Consider the following 22,257-nt stretch of genomic DNA (forward strand, 5'->3'; position numbering starts at 1 on the left):
TCCTCTGCACCCTCTCTAATGCAATCACATCCTTCCTATAGTGTGGTGACCAGAACTGCACACAGTATTCCAGCTGTGGCCTAACTAGCGTTTTGTACAGCTCCATCATAACCTCCCTGCTCTTATATTCTATGCCTCGGCTAATGAAGGCAAGTATCCCATATGCCTTTTTAACCACCTTATCTACATGTCCTGCTGCCTTAAGGGATCTATGTACATGCACACCAAGGTCCCTCTGATCCTCTGACCTTCCTAGGGTCCTACCATTCATTGTGTATTCCCTTGCCTTGTTAGTCCTCCCAAAATGCATCACCTCACACTTTTCAGGGTTAAATTCCATTTGCCACTGTTCTGCCCATCTAACCAATCCATCTAGATCATCCTGTAGCCTAAGGCTTCCCTCCTCACTATTTACCACTCCACCAATGTTCGTGTCATCTGCGAACTTACTGATTATACCTCCTACATTCATATCTAAATCATTAATATACACTATAAACAGCAAAGGACCCAGCACCGATCCCTGCAGTACACCACTGGACACAGGCTTCCAGTCACAAAAACAACCTTCGACCATCACCCTCTGCCTCCTGCCACTAAGCCAATTTTGGATCCAATGTGCCAAATTGCCCTGGATCCTATGGGCTCTTACCTTCTTGACTAGTCTCCCATGCGGGACTTTGTCAAAAGCCTTACTGAAGTCCCTGTAGACTACGTCAACTGCACTACCCTCATCCACACACCTAGTCACCCCCTTGAAAAATTCAATCCAATTGGTCAGACATGATCTTCCCTTGACAAAGCCATGCTGACTATCCCTGATTAATCCTTGCCTCTCCAAGTGGAGACTAATTCTGTCCCTCAGAATTTTTTCCAATAATTTCCCTACCACTGATGTTAGGCTCACTGGCCTGTAATTCCGTGGTTTATCCCGACTACCCTTCTTGAATAATGGTACTACGATAGCTGTCCTCCAGTCCTCTGGCACCTCCCCTGTGGTCAGAGAGGTTCTGAAAATTTGTGTCAGAGCCCCTGCAATTTCCTCCCTTGCCTCACACAGCAGCCTGGGGATAGATCTCGTCTGGGCCTGGGGATTTATCCACTTTTAAGCCCGCTAAAACCACTAGTACCTCCTCCCTCTCAATACTATTTTGTTCAAGTATATCACAATCCCCCTGCTTGATTTCTATGCCTACATCGTCCTTCTCCGTAGTGAACACGGATGCAAAATATTCATTTAAAACCTCTCCTACATCTTCCGGCTCTACACAAAGATTGCCACTTTGGTCCCTAATGGACCCTACTCTTTCCCTGGTTACCTTCTTTTGCCCTTAATATACTTATAAAACACCTTGGGATTTTCCTTTATTTTGCCCGCCAGTGTTTTTTCATGCCCCCTCTTCGCTCTCCTAATTTCTTTTTTAAGTACCCCCCTGCACTTTCTATACTCCTCTAGGGCTTCCACTGTTTTTAGTCCTTTGTATCTGCCAAAAGCCTCCTTTTTTTTCCTAATCCATTCTTGTATATCCCTTGACATCCAGGGTTCCCTGGGCTTGTTGGTCCCACCCTTGACCTTTACGGGAACATGTTGGCGTTGTACTCTCTCTATTTCCTTTCTGAAAGACTCCCACTGCTCTGATGTGGATTTTCCTACAAGTATCTGATTCCAGTCCACTTTGGCCGGATCCTGCCTTATCATATTAAAATTGGCCTTCCCCCAATTTAGAACCTTTACTTCCGGTCCATCTTTGTCCTTTTCCATGACTACCTTAAATCTCACCGAATCATGGTCACTGTCACCAAAATGCTCTCTTACTGACACATCTACCACTTGCCCGGCTACATTCCCTAGAATTAGGTCCAGTACCGCCCCCTCTCTTGTAGGACTTTCTACATGCTGGCTCAAAAAGTTCTCCTGGATGCACTTTAAGAATTCCGCACCATCTAAGCCGTTCACACTCTTGACTATCCCAGTTAATATTGGGGAAGTTGAAATCCCCCACTATTATTACCCTATTATTTGCACACTTCTCTGAGATTTGCCTACATATCTGTTCCTCTATCTCCCCCTGACTGTTTGGGGGCCTATAGTACACTCCCAGGTGCTTGCCCCCTTTTTGTTTTTAAGTTCTACCCATATGGCCTAATTAGAGGAACCTGTTAATATATCATCCCTCCTTCCAGCAGTAATTGTTCCCATGTTCATCCTAGCGTTCAAATCCCTCCATGGTCTCACCCCTCCCTATTTCTTTAACATCCTCCTGCCTTACACCCCTCCAAGAACTCTGCATTCCTCCAATTCTGGCCTCTTGTGCATCCCCCATTTCCTTCATCCACCATTGGCGGCCGTGCCTTCAGCTGTCTAGGCCCTAAGCTCTGCAATTCCCTCCCTAAACCTCTCCCTCTCTCTCGCCTCCTTTAAGACGCTCCTTAAAACCTGTCTCTTTGACCAAGCTTTTGGTCACCTGTCCTAATGTCTCCTTCTTTGCCTCAGTGTAATTTTTGTCTGATTACGCTCCTGTGAAGCACCTTGGGACGTTACTACGTTAAGGACACAAGAAATAGGAGTAGGCCATTCGGCCCCTCGAGCTTGCTCTGCCATTCAGTAAGATCATGGCTGATCTTCCACCTCAACTCCACTATCCCCATATCCATTGAATGCCTGAATATCCAAAAATCTATCGATTAAAGGCACTATATAAAATGCAAGTTGTTGTTGTTATTGGTCCATCCCAATCATGGAGGCCTCAACATTACTTAATATGTTTTAATGGAGATACATTACGGGGTCAATTTTCAGTGTGCCGTGAGGCGGGCTTTTAGGCGTGCGGGGGGCTAAAATCCCGAACTCGGGGGTCCCGACACCATCCCGTCCAAAACCCGCTTCCATGCAAGTTTCAAAGGAGGCGGGTACCCGCCCCGCACTGGGACCCGCCAACCCGAGGCGGGAAGGGATTAGTGCCAATTAACTGCCTGTTAACAGGTAGTTAACAGGCAGTTTTTAGCCTAATCCCTATTTTGAGGGGTGTCGTGTGGGATTCCCGAAGGCTCCAAACCACGCCAGGTTAGAGCAGGCGGGCCGTCGGGTTGAAGGACTTGGAGGGGTCACGATGTCGGTGTTCAGGTGAGTGATGGGTGCATGAGTGCAAAGGTAAGTGTTTGGTGTATCTAAAGTGTGTAAAGAAGTTTAAATTACTTGTACTTACCTTAACGGCCTTTCTTCCTCTAGGTTTCAGGAGTCCATCACTCAGCCGGCACTGAAAGCAAAATGGCTGCGATCTGTCAAAAGTGACAGCCTTCAGCTTTCATTGCCGGTGAGAGTTCTAACTGAGTCTGTGGAGAAGGACTCAGGTTAGAAGTCAGACTGTCAGTGTTTGACAGCTTCAAACAGCTGTGAAACACTGATATTTCATCTGTCAAGCGGTCTTGACAGATGAAATTTCAGTCTGTGACGTCACCTGTTGCCGGGTGGCCCTTAATTGGCCTGCTGAGCCCGCTGGGCGGGCTCAACAAGGTCAATCAAGGGAAAATCGCGTGGATTGGCCACATCTCGATGTAAGCGGGACTAAAACCCGAAAGTTGTAGTCCCGCTTCCTTCCCGACTGCTGAATGAAAATCGACCCCTATGAATCAGACGAGACCAAAGCTGGCTGCCATCATCCTGCCCATTCTGACACCATTTGTTCTGTGATTGGCTACGATGAGCACATTGAAACATTCAGTTGGCCAACACCACCGATCTTGGGGTGGCATTCCGAGCTCGGCGAACCCATCCCTGATAGTTTACCACAGTCTCTCCCTCAGATCTGCCAGTCCTTCCATTAGAACTGCTAACTTGTCACTCTCTGGGTCTCAGTTGTTGTGTTGCAGCAGGTTTTCTGCCACTTGTGTTTTTGGTCAGAGGCACCTGGTGAAAACATGACAAGAGGAGTGAATTGGTACCTCCAGTGAGGACTTGACATAGCAGGTCTGCCTTTTTAAAGCAGTCTTGCTGTCGGTGGCAAACCTTTGGTAATAAAAGGGGCACCAGTGATGCCTACAGTAAGCTGGACTGGAGTCAGCCTGGGTGTAAGGAATGAATGTTATACTAAGCCCAAGTTAATTTGGTCAATTCAGCACATCGGGCACTTTCTTGCCAGCCTTGGGGAAGCGGGACTGCCGGGAAAATGGCACAATCTGGGGGCGGGTGCCCAACCCACCTCCGTGCCATCTTGCCAGGAGGCAGGTAGCCGACCCACGCCAGGTCCCGTCTCCTTAGAGGCAGGAAGGGGATTAGTGCCACTTATCTGCCTGTTAACCACTTATCTGCCTGTTAACAGGCAGATAAGAGGATTATCCCCATTTTATCCACACAAGTTCGGGCTTCCCGAAGGCTCCGAACCCCGCCAGGGTCACCAAGGTGAGCAGTGGGTCTGCGGGGGTCAAAAGTGCGCTGTGAAGGTAAGCGATGGGTGCAAGTGTGGAGAGGCGAGTATGTGAGGTAAGTGGAAAGTGATAGAAAAAGTTTACTTACCTTTGTTTCTTCCTGCAGGCTTCAAGAGTTGGGTATGCGGAGAGTCTCGCACCTCTGCGGCAGAGATGACAGATGGCTGCTGCATTCTCCAATGCAACAACCATCTAATTTCTGCAAAAGAGGTTTGATGAGTCTTGAATTCAAGAACTCATCAAACTACAGAGAATGTCAGTGTTTGACAGCTTCACAGAGATGAAACGTCATACGTTGACATTCTCTGTAACCGGCTTTCCCTTAATTGGCCTGCTAAGCCCTCTGGGTGGGCTTAACAAGGTCAATCAAGGGAAAATAGCATGGGTTGGCCAGAAGTTGATGGAGGCGGGACTGAAACCCGACAAGTGGGAGTCCCGCCTCCAAAAGCTCCCCATTGGCAAAATCCAGCCCTTCATGTTCAATCGTGTGCAATCTACTACAGGAAAACATACGCCTCACCTTTTCACTAGCCTGTAGCAGGTATGGCAGTACCAGAAACAGTGGGTCCAGGGGAGTAACAAACAGAAGCCTTCCATCTTAACAAAAAGAGAGAATAGGAATTAAGACAAGTTTTCTCGGGATTATTTGTCGTTCAAAATCCTCCCATCTGTAGCTAGTTACAACTTTTAACAACCTTGTTGAAATATACAGCGCCAAGGTTATACTGCACGACTGGTCGGAGGCTGGGAGCTGCAGAGAGCAGCATGCAACACCGCCCCTTTACATCTCCCGGCTGAAAACCTCACCCTGCCTGCAAGAAGCAGCAGCACAGCACTCCGCTGCCCCACGGTGCCATATAAAACCAACAATGGTCGTGAATTCAAGCTCCTACTCCAGAAACATGAGCTTATAATCCAAGCTGACACTCCAGTGCATTACTGAGGGAGCGCTGCACTCTTGGAGGTTCCGTCTTTTGGATGAGATTATTAACGGAGTCCCCGTCCGCCCTCTCAGATGGATATAAAGATACCAAAGACAGGGAAGATATTCCGGCTATCATTTATCCCTCAACCAACACCACCAAATGCAGATTATCTGGTCATTTATCTCATTGCTGTTTGTGGAAACTTTTTTTTAAATTCATTCTCAGGATGTGGGCATCGCTGGCAAACCCATCATTTATTGCCCATCCTTAGTTGCCCAGCTTGCTTGACCACTTCAGAAGGCAGTTAAGAATCAGCCATGTTGGTGTGGGACTGGAGTCACATATAGGCCAGACCGGTAAGGACGGCAGGTTTCCTTCCCTAAAGGACATTAGTGAACCAGTAGATTTTTACGACAATCCGACAGTTTCATGGTCACTTTAACTGATACCAGCTTTTTATTTCCAGACCTTGTTGTGGGCAAAATGCCTGCTACATTACAGCAGTGACTACACTTCAAAACCAGCTGAATGGCTGTAAAGCACTTTGGGACGTCCTGAGGATCTGAAATAACTGCAAGTTCTTTCTTATGTTTTAAGAGTGCAGATGAGAAGTGTGCACTTTCACAAAATATTCAGAACGATCCTGCAGAAAGTTTAGAAAAGTGCTTATGAGGCCTGAACACTTCCTGAACCAAGGCCCTAGGCTGTGGAACCCCTACCTAAACCTCTCTGCCTTGCCACCTCTCTCTGCTCCATTAAGACACTCCTTAAAACCTACCTCTATGACGAAGTGTTCTAATATCTCACGTGACTCGGTATCAGATTTTGCCTTGGGACGTTTTACTATGTTAAAGGCACTGCATAAATGCAAGAAGTTGTTGTTGGATTCTCCTGCAATGAGGGGGGAGAGGGAAGGTTTCACCCCACTGGGCTTCAGCTTGTCCCGGAATCAGATCAGCACCACACTCCTGCCACTCTGCCGATTGCATGCTGAAGAGAATATTAAAATGTGCAGACAACTAGCTTGTCTTGTGGAAAATAAGAAACACAAAAGTGAGGCTGCAGTAATCCCGCTGATTATCCTGGAGAACCAGGAAAACATCCAAAACCGCGAATACACCGGTGAGCTAGTAATACATGCGGAACCGGACACGGAAATCCACTAACCCAAGCAGATCATTATCACAAACGCTGTGAACGCAGATTGCCAGGGTTTTCATAGACGCTTTGGTAAAGCGTTACGGCAAGCCAATGCTGGCTGTTATAAAGGTAAAAGTACAGGCACTGGCCTAGAATTTGTGCTATTGTGGAACCTGGGCACACCTTTGGAGTGGCGGGACTTCTGTGCACCACAAAGATGTCAGTGTCGGGTTAGTCTTAATACCGCGTTGCAAAGGGAAAATTAGTCTATGCGAATTAGTGTAACAATTCTTCGAACAAGTCCCCCACTTCGCTGTTTAACCAGAATCGCAAACCAGTAAAGAAGTGCCATCAAAAACACGAGTTAATTACCAGAGAGGGGAAAGGAATACTCACCACGCTGAACAGACTGACCGATAAACCAAGAACGATACTCTTCATCAAAAGCCTTCACTTCATATACTTGACCGGCCCCACTATTAAAAAGGTACAAGGCAGCACTGCCTGAAAAAGAGAAATTAATTTTATACAAATCTATTTTGTAATCTTACTCAACGTCATGCGAGATTGGAAGCACCAATCAATTTTGATGTCATTCAACCTACATACAAATTTAAGATGATTGGCAAAAGAACCAGACGGGAGAGGAGAAATTTTTGTCACGCAGCGAGTTGTTGTGATCTGGAATGCGCTGCCTGAAAGGGCGGTGGAAGCAGAATCAATAGTAACTTTCAAAAGGGAATTGGATAAATACTGAAAAGGAAAATTTTGCAGGGCTTATGAGGAAAGAATGGGCCGAATGGCCTCCTCCTGTGCTGCCAGATTCTATAAACATGATGCAGATATCTGCCTTCTGACTTCGCCCCATTTGGACTGTAGGTTGGATTCGGGGGGAGGGCAGGAGAGATGGGGGGAGGGGAGAAGAGGGAGGAGGAAGGAGAGAGAGGGGGGAACTCTCTCTCACAAAAAGCAGTCGATGCTAGCTCAATTAACAATTTTAAATCTGAGATCGGTAAGATTTTTGCGAGAATGACTTACATTTATATAGCGGCTTTCACGACCTCAGGATGTCCCAAAGAGCTTTACAGCCAATTTGCGCACAGCAAGCTCCCACAAACAGCAATGTGTTAATGACAAGATAATCTGTTTTGGTGATAATGTTTGAGGGATAAATATTGGCCAGGACACCAGGGATAACTCCCCTGCTCTTCTTCGAAATAGTGCCATGGGATCTTTTACGTCTACTTGAGAGAGCAGATGGGGCCTCGGTTTAACATCTTATCTGAAAGTTGGCACCTCCGACAGTGCAGCACTCGCTCAGTACTGCACTGGAGTGTCAGCCTAGATTTTTGTGCTCAAGTCTCTGGAGTGGGACATGAACCCAAAATCTTCTGACTCAAAGGCGAGTGTGCTGCCCACTGAGCCACTGCTGGTCAATGGTGTTAAGGGATATGGAGCCAAGGCAGGTGGACGGTGTTAGGATACAGATCAGCCACGATCACACTGAATGGTGGAACAAGCTCGAAGAGCTGAATGGCCTACTCCTGTTCCTATAAAGATGCTATGTGACTATTGGTGTTCAATTTACAATCCAAATCACCAATCTGTACCTGTAAATGCAGCAAACTGCAGGCTACTGTGTTCTTTAAACATTTAATGGTGCCACCTTTACTGTTTAAATGGGTTAGTTTAACACCTCATTAAATGTTTACCACACATTTAGCCAATATAAAAGGCTAGACCTGAATTCTTCCAACTGTCCTCTACTAACACAAGTAGGGAACAGGCTTAGCTTTTAAAATTCACTTTATACTTCAGCATATTGTAAACAGTCTTATATCTGTTCACAGTCCCTGACAGCAAGAGTATATAACAGACCCAACGCTCTTGCCATTGAAATCCCCCTGGAATGGGAATATTGCTCCCTGCCTCATATGCCAAATATAACTGGCTCATACCAGCAGGAATTGGCATCAAGTACCCATTTTGGGTCTGTCCGTCAGTGGCCTGACCTCTCAGGCTACTTGTACAGGCCAGCTATGTGCTTGTGCTTCTGTTGGTCTGAATAGACATTCCCCTCCTCCCCCTCTCTCAGACCATCAATACATCCACCAACTGATCATGTTGAAGAAGCAAGAGCACACAGGGTTCGCTGGCCTGCCCGGACAAAAATGGGCAAATCCAACAGAGCAGAAATGGGCTCAATGCCAATGAAAGAGATTCAATTGTGCAAAAGAGGCGAGAGTTAAAAATTGTGAAAGACCTATTCTAAAAATACAAAAAGTTGAATCTCTCAGCCCTCCCATCCCAACAGTTCCAAATGTCACACAAGCAGTCAGGCTGTACGGTCACGATATGAGAGCAATCAAATAAATATCCCGCTTCCAGCAAAGTCTGAAGACAGCCTTGTTCCATTTGAATTTCAGTTTTAAAGTTTCACCTCTGAAGTGTCAGTTCCTTTGTTATTGCCAGCATAACTATTTTGCGCTGTTTATACTACACATATGTTAATAGATACATTTAAGGGGAAGCTAGATAAACATGAGGGAGAAAGGAATAGAAGGATAGGGTTAGATGAAGAGGGGTGGGAGGAGGCTTGTGTGGAGCATAAACACCAGCAAAGACCAGTTGCGCCGAATGGCTAGTTTCTGTGCTCTACATTCTGTGCTGTACATTCTATGTAATAAATGATGGCCTAATAGGAACAGGAGTAGGCTATTCAGATCTTTGTGCCTGCTGCGCCAATCACTTAGATTATAGCTGATCTGCAACTCAACTCCATTTAACCACATTGGTTTATCCCTCAATACCCTTACCTAACAAAAATCTATTGATTTCAGTCTTGAAAGCTTCAATTGTCCCAGCATCCACAGCCTTTTGGGGGAACAAGTTATTTCCAAGTACTTTCCAAGTGTAGTCACTGTTGAAATGTAGGTCACTGTCTGTACTGCAGTACACTTACTACGGCACTACGCCAACCCGCCAGCGTCACACTGCCAGTGCTGCACTGCATGACACCAATCCGCCAGCACTGCACTACGCCAATCCGCCAGCGCTGCACTACGCCACACCGCCAGCGCTGCACTGCACTACGCCACACCGCCAGCGCTGCACTGCATGACGCCAATCCGCCAGCGCTGCACTACTCCACACCGCCAGCGCTGCACGACGCCACACCGCCAGCGCTGCACGACGCCACACCGCCAGCGCTGCACTATGCCACACCACCAGCGCTGCACTGCATGACGCCAATCCGCCAGCGCTGCACTACTCCACACCGCCAGCGCTGCACTACTCCACACCGCCAGCGCTGCACGACGCCAACCCGCCAGCGCTGCACTATGCCACACCACCAGCGCTGCACTGCATGACGCCAATCCGCCAGTGCTGCACTACTCCACACTGCCAGCGCTGCACTACTCCACACCGTCAGCGCTGCACGACGCCAACCCACCAGCGCTGCACTACGCCACACCGCCAGTGCTGCATGACGCCAACCCGCCAGCGCTGCACTACGCCAACCCGTCAGTGCTGCACTACGTCAACCCGCCAGTGCTGCACTACGTCACACCGCCAGTGCTGCACTACGCCAACCTGCCAGTGCTGCATGACCCCACCCAACCAGTGCTGCACGACGCCAACCCACCAGCGCTGCACTGCATCACGCCAACCCGCCAGCGCTGCACGACGCCAACCCGCCAGCGCTGCACGACACCACACAGTTAGAAATCAGGGGTGTTCAGAATGTATATGGTTTTGCGGATAAAACTGTGACGCAAGTAATGCTGTATTTACATGATTGTATTAGAACTAGAGACAGCAGGCTCGATTTTCAGTGTGCCGTGGAGTCGGGATTGGAGGTGTGCGGGGGTTTAAATTCCCGAAATCGGGGGTCCCAACCCCAACCCGCCTCCATGTAAGTTTCAAAGGAGGCGGGTACCCGCCCCGCACTGGGACCCGCCTCCCCGAGGCGGGAATGGATTAGTGCCAATTAACTGCCTGTTAACAGGTAGTTAACAAGCAGTTTTTACCCTAATCCCTATTTTTAAGCTTGAACTGTGGGATTCCCGACAGCTCCAAACCACGCCAAGTCGGGCCGTCGGGTTGAAGGGCTTGGAGGGGTCGAGATGTCGGTGTTCAGGTGAGTGATGTGTGCATGAGTGCAAAGGTAAGTGTGTTTGGTGTGTCTAAAGTGATTAAAGAAGTGTAAATTACCTTTTCTTACCTTTTCAGCCTTCCTTCCTTTAGGTTCGGGGAGTCCCTCATCTCACCGGCACAGAAAGCAGAATGGCTGCGAACTGTCAAAAAAGTGACAGCCTGCAGCTTTCTGTGCAGGAGAAACATAGAAGATAGGAGCAGGAGGTAGGCCATTCGGCCCTTCGAGCCTGCTCCGCCATTCAACGAGATCATGGCTGATCATCCAAACCCTAACACACGGTCCCTACACCAACAGCCATCCCACCCAAGCCCTATCCCCGTAACCCCGTAACCCCACGTATTTAATCCCCCCTAACACTAAGGGCTAATTTTTATCACGGCCAATCAACCTAACCCGCACATCTTTGGACTGTGGGAGGAAACCGGAGCACCCGGAGGAAACCCACGCAAACACGGGGAGAATGTGCAAACTCCACACAGACAGTCACCCGAGGCCAGATTTGAACCCGGGTCCCTGGCGCTGTGAGGCAACAGTGCTAACCACTATGCCACCGTGCTGCCCGTATTTTTTTCAGACAGATGAAAATTTCCCGTAGAACTGATTTTTAAGCCCAAGTATGTCTCCCCCCCAGACCTGATTTTTAAGCCCAAGTATGTCTCCCCCCCAGACCCCCCTCCATCTCCCCCCCCAGACCCCCCTCCAATCTCCCCCCCTAGACCCCCCCTCCAATCTCCCCCCCAGACCCCCCCTCCATCTGAGTCTGCGGAGAAGGACTCAGGTTAGAAGTAAGACTGTCAGTATTTGACAGCTTCAAACAGCTGTGAAACGCTGATATTTCATCTGTCAACACGTCTTGACAGATGAAATTTCAGTCTGTGACGTCACCTGTTGCCGGGTGGCCCTTAATTGGCCTGCTGAGCCCACTGGGCGGGCTCAACAAGGTCAATCAAGTTAAAATCGCGTGGATTGACCACATCTCGATGGAGGCGGGACTACAACCCCGAAAGTGTAGTCCCGCCTCCTTCCCGCCTCCTCAATGAAAATCCAGCCCAGAAAATCTCTCAGACTGGTCTTAGAATAATTAGATAGATGCGTAGAATCTGCCTGTGTTTTGGTTCCCTGCGGATGTTATAGCATTCTGCAGTGTGACGGTCATAAATAATCTTGTTTTCAAGTTAGAATTTCAACCTTGTTTATGTTTCTCTAATTTGACCAACCAAGGCCCAACATTATATTTTTTCCATTACTGCTAATAACCATATTATAATGCTAAGTTAGGATTTTGACATTGATTAACAAAACTGCTTTAAAATGCGTAAGTTAACCAGTGTATGAGAATAGAATAGAAGATATATTTGGGAATTTAATGATTCACGCCATGGTACAATAGTCTGCTAATGAAAGAGTTAGTTTTGCATAACTAAAGCTGCATGAGCAGCAGGAACAGAAATAACTGATAACAAGCAGTTACGAACATCTGATGGTCAAGAATGGCATGTCCGACTCCAAACTAGGGACAAGAGAGATAAGACACGAATTCCAAAGGAAGAACCTTCAGAAAGATTAAACAGTAAGACAAATTGAATGAGGTAATGAGACCCCCTTTTGGGGAGGGCTTTCATCCAAGAACCAAGACAAAGAACTTCAGCTGTCTTTGGTTGGAGGTTTTAGAGGAACCTCTATAGGTTAAATGGTCTCGGCAGTAACTTGGCCTCAGGCCCACCCCTAAAAAGAGAATAAAAGTGACACCCCGAGTGCTTGCCCATACAGACGGTGGAGGGGAGAGCCAGACAGAAGTTGGGCTTGTCGAACGCTCTTTTGAGAGTGAGCCCACGCTCACCAACTCAAAGGCGAGAGAGCGAGAGCGAGAGAGCGGCCAGAAGCCAGAGAACTGTTCACGCACGCCAGCCATCTGTCTGATCGGGACCGGTACCAGCTGCTTGTCACGGTCGCATGTTTTTGCAGTATAACTAGCATGTTATATTCCATCTTAAACTCTGATTAAACACTTTGGCCTAGAAATTCGGTAGGCTTAGGGCCGCTTTTGAGGCGCTAGAGGGCCTAGCGCCGGAGTTATGGCCAGTTTGGAAATTGAGTGGGTCCCTAAATCGGCGTTAGGCCGTTAGCGCTGCGCCGGCACCGATGACGTCATCGGTGTGCGCAGCGTCCCGGTTGCCATGGTAACCCGCCCGAACTCCGAAATTGACTTGCGGCCGCCTCGCCCGTGGCAGCCGCAAGCAACGTTCTGGCAGAGGTGCCTTACTGGACTTTGCGCCGGCGCATTAAAGGCCCCGCGGCGGCCGGCCGCTTTCCCGCCGGCCGCAGCTCCCTCCCCGGACTTCTCCCCCCACCCCCGGGACAGATGCAAGCCCGGCACTTGTCCGAGGTGCCGGGCTCATTTTTACAATGATTTTCGCGGGCCGCGGCCGGGTGCAGGCAGCTCCTCCTTAAGGGAAGGAGGAGGCCTGCACTTCCCGAACCTGCCGCACCGCAGCGGGCGCCGCAGCGCCGGAATAGCGCCGCAATTCAGCGCGTAGCGCCAGTTTTCAGGCGCAAACAGCTTTCAGCAGTGCCGGCAGCCGTTTGGGCGCAGAACTAGTGAATTTTTGGCCCGCCCAGCGCGACTTAGCTCCGGCACTAACTTCCGGCGCTAAAGCCGTCGCTGCGCCAAAACCCAATTTCTAGGCCAATATACCCACCATATTGGTTTGCAGTCAATCCTGATTATTTAAAAGACTAGAGATAAGCTACTAATTGGCCAAATCTCTACAACACTACACTACAAGTACTGTATTAGAGTCATAGAGTCATAGAGTAATACAGCACGGATAGAGGCCCTTCGGCCCATCGTGTCCATGCCGGCCATCAAGCCCTGTCTAATCTAATCCCATATTCCAGCATTTGGCCCGTAGCCTTGTATGCTATGGCATTTCAAATGCTCATCCAAATGCTTCTTAAATGTTGTGAGGGTTTCTGCCTCCACAACCCTTTCAGGCAGTGAGTTCCAGACTCCAACCACCCTCTGGGTGAAAAAGTTCTTTCTCAAATCCCCTCTAAACCTCCCGCCCTTTACCTTGAATCTATGCCCCCTAGTTATTGACCCCTCTACTAAGGGGAAAAGCTCCTCAGCATCCATCCTATCTATGCCCCTCACAATTTTGTACACCTCAATCATGTCCCCCCTCAGCCTCCTCTGCTCCAAGGAAAACAAACCCAATCTGCCCAGTCTCTCTTCATAGCTGAAGCGCTCCAGCCCTGGTAACATCCTGGTGAACCTCCTCTGCACCCTCTCTAACGCGATCACATCTTTCCTGTAGTGTGGCGACCAGAACTGCACACAGTATTCCAGCTGTGGCCTAACCAGTGTTTTATACAGCTCCATCATAACCTCCTTGCTCTTATATTCTATGCCTCGGCTAATGAAGGCAAGTATCCCATATGCCTTTTTTACCACCTTATCCACCTGTTCCGCCGCCTTCAGGGATCTGTGTACCTGCACACCCAGATCCCTCTGACCCTCCGTCTTGCCTAGGGTCTTTCCCTTCATTGTGTATTCCCTTGCCTTGTTAGACCCCCCAAAGTGCATCACCTCGCACTTTTCCGGGTTAAATTCCATTTGCCACTGTTCCGCCCATCTGACCAACCCATCTATATCGTTCTGCAGACTGAGGCTACCCTCCTCGCTATTTACCACCCTACCAATTTTAGTATCATCCACGAATTTACTGATCATACCCTTTACATTCATATCCAAGTCATTAATGTAGACCACAAACAGCAAGGGACCCAGCGCCGATCCCTGTGGTACCCCACTGGCCACAGGTTTCCAGTCACAAAAACAACCTTCGACCATCACCCTCTGCCTTCTGCCACTAAGCCAGTTTTGTATCCAATGTGCCAAGGCACCCTGGATTCCATGGGCTCTTACCTTCTTGACCAGTCTCCTGTGCGGGACTTTATCGAAGGCCTTACTGAAATCCATGTATACCACATCCACTGCGTTACCCTCATCCACACACCTAGTCACCCCCTCAAAAAATTCAATCAAATTAGTCAGACATGATCTTCCCTTGACAAAGCCATGTTGACTATCCCTGATTAATCCTTGCCTCTCCAAGTGGAGACAAATTTTGTCCCTCAGGATTTTTTCCAGTAATTTTCCTACCACTGATGTTAGGCTCACTGGCCTGTAGTTCCCCGGTTTTTCCCTACTACCCTTCTTGAATAATGGTACTACATTAGCGGTTCTCCAGTCCTCTGGCACATCCCCTGTGGCCAGAGAGGTCCTGAATATATGTGTTAGAGCCCCCGCAATCTCCTCCTTTGCCTCACACAGCAGCCTGGGGTACATTTCATCCGGGCCTGGGGATTTATCCATTTTTAGGCCAGCTAAAACCGCCAATACCTCCTCCCTCTCGATGTTAATATGTTCGAGCATATCACAGTCCCCCCGCCCTATTTCTATGTCTACATCGTCCTTCTCCATAGTGAAAACAGATGCAAAAAATTCATTTAGAACCCCTCCTACATCTTCCGGCTCCACACACAGATTGCCACTTTTGTCCCTAATGGGCCCTATTTTTTCCCTAGTTATCCTTTTACCCTTAATATACTTATAAAACATCTTCGGATTTTCCTTTATTTTGCTCGCCAGTGTTATTTCATGGCCCCTCCTTGATCTCCTAATTTCTTTTTTAAGTATCCCCCTGCACTTTTTGTACTCCTCTAGGGCTTCCTCCGTCTTTAGCCTTTTGTATCTACCAAAAGCCCTCCTTTTTTTCCTAATCCATTCCCGTATATCCCCTGACATCCACGGTTCCCTGTGGTTTTTGGAACCACTCTTGACATTTATGGGAACATGTTGCCCTTGTATGATCTCAATCTCCCTTCTGAAAGCCTCCCATTGCTCCGATGCGGATTTTCCTACAAGTAGCTGATCCCAGTCCATTTTGGCCAGATCCTGCCTTATCCTATTAAAATCGGACTTCCCCCAATTTAGAACCCTTATTTCCGGCCCATCCCTGTCCTTTTCCATGACCACCTTAAATCTTACCATATTATGGTCACTATCACCAAAGTGCTCACCTACTAGCACTTTTTCCACTTGGCCGGCCACATTCCCTAGAATTAGGTCCAGTACCGCCCCCTCTCTTGTAGGACTTTCTACATGCTGGCTCAAAAAGCTCTCCTGGATGCACTTTAAGAATTCTACACCCTCTGAGCCTTTCACACTTTGACTATCCCAGTTAATATTGGGGAAGTTGAAATCCCCCATTATTATTACCCTATTATTTGCACATTTCTCTGAGATTTGCCTACATATCTGTTCCTCTATTTCCCCCTGACTGTTTGGAGGCCTATAGTACACTCCCAGCAAAGTGCTTGCCCCCTTTTTGTTTTTAAGCTCCACCCATATGGCCTCATTAGAGGACCCTGCTAATATATCATCCCTCCTTACTGCAGTAATTGACTCCTTAATTAATATTGCGACACCCCCTCCTCTTATACCTCCCCCTCTGTCTCGCCTGAAGATTCTGTACCCCGGAATATTGAGCTGCCAGTCTTGCCCCTCCCTCAACCATGTCTCCGTGATAGCAACAATATCATACTCCCATGTGTTTATCAACACCTTCAGTTCATCCACCTTATTTGCAAGACTCCTTGCATTAAAATAGATGCCATCCAGCCTTGCCCTTATATATTTGCCCTGTCTACCAAGCTGACTTGTTTTTTCCTCCATAATTGGCAGCACATCCCCCCCTATTTCAGCTTCCCTCTGTATCCCATCCCCCTGCCAAGTTAGTTTAAACCCCCCCCGACAGTGCTAGCAAACCTCCCCGCAAGGATATTTGTCCCGCTCTGCTATGTTTCTTTATTCATAGGAAATACTTACCATTCATCTGCACCTGCCTTAATCATGAACTCATGCGAATCCTGATCACACTCCGATTATCTACTTGCCTGTTTTGGGATTACGTAGTCTGGTAAAAACAGGTCCGGAATCAGCCTTTTCTGGTGCATCAATGGCAGACTCTGAAACAGGAAAGTTGGGGGGGGGGGGGGGGGGGGGGGGGGAAGGAAGCAAACATAAATCAATCAATCAGTTGTAACAGGACAAGTGTCAAAGGCTTTCTATACAGAACCCCCTCTTCATGCTGTGGTCGCTCTCTCCTGAGAAAGGTGACCAGGCTGGTGATGCTTAAAACGGTCAGCTTGTTCAAACTGCCTTTTCTGCACGTCAAACTGACCAACTGCTACATGGCCTTGTCCGAGGCTGGATTTATATTGCCGCAGTTGTGTTGATGCAAAGTGGTTTGGGGCATACCTCGATACAAAGGCAGTGCTGTAACTCAGGAAACGACTTGGCGCACTAACGCTCCCCCGAGGTGAGAGACCCCTCCAGCAGGGCACCTCGTCATCGTTTTGCGTTCCCAAAACAACAGTATAAATCCCGAACAACAACAACTTGCTTTTATGTAGCGCCTTCAACACAGTAAAACGTCCCAAGGTGCTTCACAGGAGCATAAATCGGGCAAAATTTGACACCGAGTCACATTAAAGAGCTATTAGGACCGATGACCAAAAGCTTGGTCAAAGAGGTAGATTTTAAGGAGCGACTTAAAGGTGGAGAGAGGGGTAGCGAGGCGGAGAGGTTTAGGGAGAGAATTCCAGAACTTAGGGCCGAGGCAGCTGAAGGCACGGCTGCCAATGGTGAAGCAAAAGAAACAACATTGATATAGGAGAGATCTAAAAATCATCAAAAGGATGTCACAGAAACCTCTGGACAGCGAATGCCACCTTTAGAAGAAAGCACTGCTGTTAGTTTTACGAGTTCTGATCCCAAGTCCTGTACAGCATGGACAAGGAAAGGGTGCGGAGGAGATTTACTAGAATGGAACCAGGAATGAGGGAGCAATTATGTAGAGAAACTGGAGAAGCTGGGATTGTTCTCCTTACAGCAGAGAAGGTTAAGGGGAGATATAATCGAGGTGTTCAAAATTATGAAGTGTTTTGATAGAATAAAATGAGAAACTGTTTCCACTGGCTGGAGGGTCAGTAACCAGAGCACACAGATTTAAGGTGATTGGCAAAAGAACCAGAGGGGAGAGGGGAGGTGAGAGGCAATTGTTTTTACGCAGCAACTTGTTATAATCTGGAATGTGCTGCCTGAAAGGGCGGTGGAAGCAGATTCAACAGTAACTTTCAAGAGGGAATTAGTTATATAGTGGAGAAACTTTTTTTGCAGGGTTAATGAGGAAAGAGCTGGGGAGTCGGACTACCTGGGTAGCTTTTTCAAAGAGCTGCACAGGCACGATGGGCTGAATGGCCTCCTTCTGTGCTCAGACAGTAATTTAAAATCTCAAATTATACAGAGCTGTCCTCACCCAGACTGAACGGCAGAAGTGAGATTTGTGATTGGCATGAGCATCACAGATCACAAAGGCATGTAGAGATGTGGAGGGGCACAGTTCCCCGGGCTCCATTCACTACCAGGGCCCAGTGGTCAGTATTCATGTGCGAGTCTTAATGGCGAGTGTTGACAGACAATCTGACCACAAAGGTCATCGCAGCCAAGGCCAATCCCATCCTCACTGGACACCCGCACAGCGATTCGAAGCGGGAAACGCTGGCCAAGGATCTAGGGACAATGCGCGGCCAATTGGATCACCTCAATCGGCGCCCAAACCAAGATCAGCAAACTCAGCAGAGAGGAGGGATCAAACCTGGAACCTTGTTGGTGTGTACGGCTCAACTACTCTCTGGACAAACTGACTGAGCCATCAGGGGATCTCCTAAAGAGTGGCACGTTGCGGGTCTCTTTACAGGAGATTGTGCCAATTTTTGTATATTTTTATAGCCTGTGGAGACCCATTATTTTGGATTGACCTTCTCACCGGGAACTGCTCCAACTGGCACGGTCAAGTAAAGGAACAGCAGCAAGCTGTTGTTTGGAGAATCCCACGGATCAGTTTGTGGGTTAAGCCAGGATCAAGAGCTGTCCAAACTGGAAAAACGTCAACCCCCCCCCACTTTTTGTTGTGTGGATGGCCAGTTTTGAAACTGAAACAATGTCAGTCGTCTTCTGTAGAACACGACATGTGCGACCAAATCAAAGTACAATTTGCAGCATTAGCAGGGGACAGTGAATCATCACAGCTTGACAACATATGACTTGGGCCATCGAGAGAGTAAACTTTCAACTTGCCACTCGGGCGTTAAACTGATTTCAGTGGAAATGAAATTTGGGCGGATTCAACAACGGGTGGACGATCCGCAATCGCTGGTTTTACGCCCGGGCGTAAAATCCATGTAAAAAAATATATAAAACGGCTGTAAAATATATGTGACTGCAGTCCCACACCAACGTGGTTTACTCTCAACTTCCCTAGCAAGCCACTCGGTTGTACCAAACTGCTACAATGCAGCAACTGAAGAAGGCCCACCACCTGCTCAAGGGCAACTAGGGATGGGCAATAATTGGCTATGATGTCAAGTCCCGAATATAATTTTTTTAAACTCATTCCCTCTGAAAATAATGTCCAAGACCTTTCCTAGTGTAAATTCAACCACTTGCTATTCTGGTCCAAGTCATTTGGGTCTGCATGGGGACTGACAAGACCCTTTATGGTTTTCCTCCTTTTAGTCCTCGTCAACACTCTCACCACAAAACCTCTCAGTTAGGCAATCCTTCGACATTACTGCTGATCAACTTAATTTTGCCTCCGGTTACACGATTGTACTTGAATTGCTTAAATACTGCTATTCTGCTGTACATGTTGACGTCTTTCTTTTCTATTTTGCCATGTTGCAGCTATCATGTATTTCAAAATTACAGAAATAAAACATTAAAAAATATAAACAAATCTATATTTAGGAAGGGGCTTTTTAGTGTATACAAAAAGTTAGTATATACTTGTGAGTAATGTTCCCTCTAATTTTTTATCCCTGTGCAGGCCCTTTAAATTTGCTGCATGGCCATGTATATAAGGCATCTCTTCCAGCGGCAGTGCACCTTAGGGGGAACATTGCTTGTGAGTTCCCAAGTCCTGCCCACATGCAGCCTGCTGATAGTTTAGAGGCTTTTCTGGAGGGCTGGGTCTGTTCCTATAGGTTCAAGAAGAAATTTATCAGAGGCACTGGCAGAGAACCTAGGAACCGGAGTAGGCCAAACCGCCCGCCCGCCCCCTACATTCTGCTCTGGACTCCAAGACTGTACACATTTATGAAAAAGAAGGGATTCAGGTTTAGGGTTCATGTTGTAACCAGCAGAGACTTGGCACAAGTGGCATTTTTATTGCACATAGCAAAAAACAGAGAGGAATCAAAACAAAAACATTTTTCGAAAAATCTCTCAATTGGAAATGCAACAAAAAGAGATTACATTTATATAGCTTCTTTCACCATCTCAGTTTGTCCCAAAGCACTTCACAGCCAATGAAGTACTTTTTCAAGTGTGGTCACTGTTGTAAGGTAGGGAACACGGCAACCAATTTGCACACAGCAAGCTCCCATAAACAGCAATGAGATAATGGCCAGATAATTTGTTTTTTAGTGATATTGGTTGAGGGATAAATATTGGCCAGGACACTGGGGAGAACTCCCCTATTCTTCTTCGAAAAGTGCTATGGGATCTTTTATGCCCACCTGAGAAGGCAGATGGGGCCGCGGTTTAACGCCTCATCCGAAAGACGGCACCTCTAACAGTGCAGCACTCCCTCAGCACTGCACTGGAGTGTCAGCCTGGATTATATGCTCACGTTTCTGGAGTGGGGGCTTGAACCCACCACTCAAGGCCAGACTAACAGCAACGCCATTTTCGTATATTACCTTGTGCAAACAGCACCCACTGGTCACAGTGCGAGTCCTTCTTGCCTTTTCTCCTGCTGGGCATTTTCCTGATCCCAAGCTCAGGGCCGGGCGGGAAGAGTTGTATCGGTTCACTGTCACAATGTTGCGGCCTGAAATTGTTGCAACTTTCCGCGCTGACAATGGCGCCAACCTGTGCCCCAGCTCATCACACGGGGGGGGGGGGGGGTAAACGACCAGCACATTCATTTAAAACAACCGAAAATCCTGCCCAGCAGAGGCGGAGGGAGGCCAGCAAAAATAATCGATGATATTCTAGTCGTATCGGTGGAACTGAACGGGCAAGCGGCCCGCTCACTCTGTTTACCGTGATGATAAATGGACGAATATCCCCTCCTTCTGTGCGCGGGTTGGTACAGTCCTACTTAAAGTGGCACTGTCTCCAAAACACACTCTGCAAAACGCACTGTTAAAGCAAGAAGGGGATTGGGTTATTGAAGAGCATCCATAGCAACCCAGGAAACTAGCAAAAAGCTGACAAAAATAAAAAAGGATGACAATTAAAGAATGGTCCTGATTGTCAATCTATGCAATGTGAACGTTGGTGAACGTAAGTCTTCTACTTTAAGCTGTACTGGAGGTAAATAAAAAATAAAACACCTACATGTATGAATGTCTAAAGAGGGAATACAAATAGCAAAGGCACAAAATTAGTGATGAATTTCTAAGAGTTCCGGTTTGGGGGGGTGGGGGGAAGCTCGCTCGGAAAGTTTTGAATTTTTACATTACACATGATGCATCCTGGTTCATTTGTGGCACTTTTGAACCTTGCAATTGATAGATTTGGATTTTCAACAGGGCATCACGATCCAAAAGGTTACCTCAACGGTCGCTCTTCTGCATCCAAACCTCCCCCACCCCTCACTCATCACCCCAGTGCACAAGGGCTAGGGTTGCCAACTCTGATTGCGGTATTCCTGGAGACTTGATCACAGTTTGCAAATATTATTGTACAGGTAGACTATCCCTCCGCACTTCCGAAAACCTCTGAAAACCGAAAGTTTTTTCGTGGAGCGTAACTAGAGTATTTATGGTCTATATTTATCCCACTATTTAATTTACCAAATTATTACTGTACAAATAAACTGTAATACTATTTATAGTCTTTATTTATCCCACTCAGTGTGAATATTCATAAGGTTTGCTGCAGAAATATTAATGTGTTTGCTTACGGGGTGCTGCCCAGACCCCTGCTAGGGTGTTACATACTGATTCTGAATACCATTCCGAAATCCAAAAAATTCTGAATTCCGAAAAACATCTGGTCCCAAGGGTTTCGGATAAGGGATAGTGCACCTGTATTTACATTATATGGGTTGAGTCCCCTGTAATTGAGTATTTTTGCTTGTGGTTTCGTTCCAGCAGCTATCGGTGCGAGAAGTTCCACGAACCACAAGCTCACCTGTGAACAGATGAAGAAAGTACGCAGGTGTAAACCCAGCTGTGTGCTGCGAATGCAAACTCTACTTTTAGCAGCAGAGATTATTCTTCCATTCTTGGAGACTTCCAGACATTCCGGGAGGGTTCTGGACCTGACACTATTCAATTCAATTCAATTCAATTCAAATCGCTTTATTGGCATGACAAGTTACATCTTATGTTGCCAAAGCATTGGAAAACATTCATGTTTGTTCACAAAAATACAGATCTATCCATACAGTGTATAAACAGATATATCCCTGAGTGTATAAATATACTTTCATATAATTTATATATACTCTTATCTTATCTTTAGTGGTT

The 22,257-nt window shown here is 47.4% G+C and overlaps 1 protein-coding gene across 4 annotated transcripts in view; it reads right to left on the reverse strand.

Moving 5' to 3' along the window:
* Positions 1 to 20,830, reverse strand: part of rnaseh2b (ribonuclease H2, subunit B) — a 63,797-nt gene extending 42,967 nt beyond the window's left edge. Inside the window, exons 1-4 of one of the 4 annotated variants that reach the window (XM_086006394.1) lie at positions 20,479 to 20,830; positions 16,608 to 16,683; positions 6,888 to 6,991; positions 4,946 to 5,022 (exon numbers count right to left, since the gene is read on the reverse strand). In XM_086006394.1, coding sequence (XP_085862520.1) covers positions 4,946 to 5,022; positions 6,888 to 6,991; positions 16,608 to 16,683; positions 20,479 to 20,542 — 321 coding nt within the window. In that variant the 5' untranslated portion in view covers positions 20,543 to 20,830. Of the gene's footprint in view, positions 1 to 4,945; positions 5,023 to 6,887; positions 6,996 to 16,543; positions 16,566 to 16,607; positions 16,684 to 20,478 lie in introns of those variants that run through there. The other 3 variants (XM_086006391.1, XM_086006392.1, XM_086006393.1) reach the window with 3 other exon arrangements.
* Positions 20,831 to 22,257: the final 1,427 nt, after the last annotated feature.

The sequence above is a fragment of the Somniosus microcephalus genome, chromosome 14, assembly GCF_052327205.1.
Source record: "Somniosus microcephalus isolate GS21.2 chromosome 14, FLI_Smic_1.0, whole genome shotgun sequence".
In the NCBI taxonomy this organism is placed as follows: Eukaryota; Metazoa; Chordata; class Chondrichthyes; order Squaliformes; family Somniosidae; genus Somniosus; species Somniosus microcephalus.